The sequence below is a fragment of the Plectrocnemia conspersa genome, unplaced genomic scaffold, assembly GCF_051122295.1.
Source record: "Plectrocnemia conspersa isolate PC_06_02 unplaced genomic scaffold, ASM5112229v1 ptg000001l, whole genome shotgun sequence".
In the NCBI taxonomy this organism is placed as follows: Eukaryota; Metazoa; Arthropoda; class Insecta; order Trichoptera; family Polycentropodidae; genus Plectrocnemia; species Plectrocnemia conspersa.
The window spans coordinates 948,194-952,613 of NW_028277165.1; the positions used below are offsets into that span (position 1 = coordinate 948,194).

At 36.7% G+C, this 4,420-nt stretch overlaps 1 protein-coding gene across 2 annotated transcripts; it reads right to left on the bottom strand.

The window, feature by feature from the left end:
* Positions 1–421: 421 nt before the first annotated feature.
* Positions 422–1,783, bottom strand: heix (UbiA prenyltransferase domain-containing heix). Of its 2 annotated transcripts, none has more exons than XM_088198799.1 (2): positions 1,673–1,783; positions 422–1,459 (listed from the first exon to the last, which is right to left on the bottom strand). In XM_088198799.1, exon 2 carries the CDS (start codon positions 1,440–1,442, stop codon positions 444–446), a length of 999 nt encoding a protein of 332 aa, XP_088054925.1. In that variant the 5' UTR covers positions 1,443–1,459; positions 1,673–1,783; the 3' UTR covers positions 422–443. The 2 variants fall into 2 exon arrangements, with proteins under 2 accessions (XP_088054925.1, XP_088054935.1); XM_088198809.1 differs by having other exon boundaries at positions 1,601–1,778.
* Between the last annotated feature and the right edge of the window lie 2,637 nt (positions 1,784–4,420).

Here is a 4,420-nt window from a genome sequence, read left to right on the forward strand (position 1 = left end):
TGATGAGCAAATTTCATGCTTTCGAGTAATTATAATTTTTTCGAGATTTAAGTATCATCCGACACCGTCCTAATATTAAAAAGATAATCTAAACGTAGAAGTTTGTTGTAGTTTATTTAAAAAAAATTCGTTATTTCACAAGATAAAGCGCTTTACTGAGCTGCACTTATGAGTATTTTCGGTTAGGCCGTTCGATCGGATCAAATTGAATCTTTGGTAGATTGTGTATATTGTTTAAGTTTTCCCGCAAGTTTCTGTAAAAGAATTGCAAGTAAATGCCATATTATTTTACTAAAGTAAGAGGCGATTCACCGTAAGTATGGATTCACAAAGTGCAAACTTGCGAGACGACTTTATATGGTTATATTATATTCTGAAGGCTTGTCGGTATTTATATTAAAAAAGCAATAATAACAATGCGTTATGTTATAAAATCAATAATTTTATTTAATTTTGGTAAAAAATGGCAGCGCGTCGGTACAACTACATGCTATTACGTACAACAATCCGAAGAAGAGGTTCAGTTTGGCAGTCTGCTTGGGTACGTATTTGAGAGTTTCGGCGCACCTGAAGTTCTTTTCTAACTCGAACGCTCGCGGCAGAGTCAGCAGCGGCAGCATGAACCAGTAGGTGTACTTGGTCGCCACTACCATGAAGACGATATAAGGGGTGAAGAGCAAGAACGCGTAGAGGACGTGCGACGCAGTGTGACCTATCAATATGGCCAACGTTACGATCCCCGCGCGTTTATCCGCTTCTAGATCGCGCGTATTGTTACTGTGCAATATAGCTTCGGTGTTTAGAGCCAGAGGTATTGCGTAGTAAATAGTGATCCAATCGACTCTTCCCGTTTGTGACATAAAAGCGAATAATACTGAGATTGGTCCGAATATTACTAGAATCAAGACGTCGCCTAGAGCTATGTATTTAAGACCTATGCCTCCGGTGTATAAAAAACTTGAAGATAAACCTCCGAAATATACTAAAGCGAGATGCTCCATGCGAGCCGGCGACAGTTTAGCTAATAGGACAAAACCGATGCAACCGCACAGATAAAGCGAAGCCCCTAAAGATACGACTTCGTCTTTCGTAAGTATGTGATCGACTAGCGTCCTGTCGTCTGACTTTCTATTGTCGATGCCTTTGACGAAGTCGTAGTAGGTGTTGACGACGTTCCCCGCTCCGTGCACGGCTATTATGGTGAACAGAGTCAGCAGGAAGATGATCCAGCTGAACTCGGACGAGCCGGGCAGCTTGTAAGCGACGGCCGAACCCAACAGCGTCGGCAACAAGCTGACGCTCAAAGACCACGGCCTCAGCGCTAAGACGTACGTCCTCAGTTTCATCAGGGGGGTGCTTTTGTAAGTTCTAATTGGCGTGCTGTTTTTGATCTCTTCGCCATTGGAGCAATCTGGATCGCCATTGCACATTTTACTTGTCATAATAACGCGGGTGTAGTCTGCAAAACAGAAACATGCAATCAATTAACAGTCGCAACAGTCTAAACAAAATAATACGACGATAAGAGCAACTTTTGTCCATATTCATATTATTTAAAAAATATTTGGGAGGGAGGCGTTCTATGAAATGTAAAGTTTACATAGGCCAGCTGGAGGCTACGCCCCCCGAGCGTTATGGAGCATGCGTAATAAGGTGTCGAATGTGTAATAACCGTTTTAAAATAAAACATATCCTGATTAACGTAAGGACACGCAGCCGGTGGCGAAGCCGGCCGTCACGTCACAGTTCTAAACTGTAATTCGCGAACGTGCGTCTACGTCGTAGCGTGTTCGAGAACCTCCACACGATTTTCGTTCGCGTTTCAAACGTTTTAAATTAAACTATACACAATCAAAACGTTAAACGAGCTTTTAACTACCAATATCAAATGGAATATTTCAATAACGTTTATTGTTTGTTCGATATTACCCCTAATAATGGACAATTGTATTTCGTTAATTTGCTGCTTTGTTTGGGAGGAAATAGCTTTAGTAGATATTAGTGGATAATATAATCGGATTTACCTATAGCTAACTATAGTCTCAAAATTCACGAGGTGAAAAATCCCAACAATTTGGATTTCTAAATAACGGCAATTAAATTGCTCTTTTGGAACCACAGAATGTTAATAAATAAGTTCGTTGACCTCATATTTATTTAAATTAAATTAAAACCATCGTAATCTAACAGATTACCCCAATGCGGTCGAAAACAATAATTGTATTATTTCAATAGACAAAATATATATTATACATATAATTGAAATAATACATATTAAGAAGCAGACAAAAAAGATATCATAAAATATCAGAAATTAATGAAACGAACCGGACCTCATAGCTGACATTAAACAGGTCAATGTGCAATGCCAGCGTATTAAGGAGCCGGATGACCACTGCCACAGGCGAGCCAGCAAGTGCAGACGTCCTAGCTCCAACGTCCATCAAACGTGGACGTGATCGTGATTCTCGAAGGCGTTCTGGAACCCAAAACTGAAATTCCTCGAGAATAGCTGGATTATCGACAGCACTCTTCAGTAATTAGAAATGCTAAAATAAAGGCGCTGGGGTATAAGAAAGGATAATAACCAAATGTCCTTTTATAAATGTATCTTTAAAACCTCTTTTGACACTTTTCTACTAAATATTTGGTTATTCAAGGATTCCAAATTATATATCCCGATTCAAGAATGCTACAAACTAAGGTATCTCTGATGAGATACATTTCTCTGGGTATGTTATTAAACAAAATTGCCGCATATTAGCCAAGAAAAATCCTCATGTGATTCACGAGAGAAAATTACATTTCAATTTGGTGCGCAATGTGTCAGGTGGCGTCACAGGCCTTACTTTTTTGAAAACGATGAAGGTTCGACCATAACAGTCAGCGGTGAGCGCGATAGGCGTTTGATAACCAATTATTTTTATATCGTTGTAAATCAAGATTTACGCAATTTTTTACACGTCGGGTGAAAATTCTCTGGTCGCATTACTTCACGTTTTGATGACGTCAACTGGTCGCCAAGATCACGGGATATAACGCCGTTGGAATTTTTGTGGGCATGTGGGGTTACGATAAATGTCGTGTCCAAACCGACAAACCAACATCCGCCAAGTTATAGCCGAAATACCGCCCGAAATATACAAAAAAGTCATTGAAAATTACATAGAAAGAATCAGCGACTATTTAATTGACTTTATTTTTCATAATTAATGAAACACATCAAATGTTTGTAAATAAAAAAAATCTGAAAATATCCTTAAATTCGTGTGGGTATTTTAAAAAAAAGTTGGAAAATACGATTCATTTTTACATGGCTCATCTGAGACGAAATTAAAAAATTTTAGTTGGGGGGGGGGGGAGGTAAAAGCTGGCCACTTAGTGGTCGTTTTATAATATTTCTAATTGATCAGAATTTATAGTAAGTATTTCATTAAATTACATGTATTTTTCTGGCCAAATTTAAAATCCATGTCAAAAGCAGTAAAGCCGTGCCGTTGCCGTCATAATAGAAACGCCCGGTCATCTGTCTAGCGTGCAGAATTTTTATAACAATATTACGATTTACAATGAGTGAGAATCGAATGAAGGATATATAAACCAAATTTTGACCAATAAGAGAGCGCAATTATTACAATTTTACTAGCACCTGCCAGATATATTATATTTTCACTAGTAAAAATGTGTATCTACTGGTGAAAATATATTTTCGATATGATTTCACTGAAATGACATGTTTTAAAAAATATTTTCGGGATAGATTCTAGACAGTTTTATTTGAGGGATAACGCGAGAAATTTTGGTTAAGAATCAGGGACGTCATTTCAGCTTTTTTTAAATATTTCTAGTTCATAGAGATTTATAGTATTTAATTAAATAGCATGCATTTTTCTGGCCAAATTCGATGGGGGAACGTGTTCTCACTTGTCCCAGCATCTTATAAGTAGGCTTACTATACGTCCCGATTTGACCAGGATTGTCCCGGTTCTACAATTTTTATTAGTTCTCACCTGCATCCAGCATTCTAACGTAGCACGAGTGACTTTAATCAAGAAATTAATGTTTTATATTTGAATAAATAAGTTAATATGGGGTGGGCTACGATATTTTACCAACGGCTCCCCACGAGTCAGAACTCAAACTGATAACATACTTTCTATCTTAAGAAATATATATTTTAATTTAAATTACTCATTGTTTAATTATTTTATATACACATAAACAGCTTTTAATTTGTTTTTACCACAAATAAATTAATTAGTGGTAGAATAAATAAATATAATATAAAAATGCTTCATATAGGATTCTTATTAAAATTAATTAATATTTGCTATCTATAGATTTAATCTTAATTAAATTTTAGATGGCAAGTACAATAAACGTTTTCTGCAATTTAAAAGCAATAAATAAAACTAAAAAG

What these genes read in the sequence shown, in the direction of transcription:
- heix (XM_088198799.1), bottom strand. Translation starts at nt 1,442, where the DNA reads ATGACAAGTAAAATGTGCAATGGCGATCCAGATTGCTCCAATGGCGAA.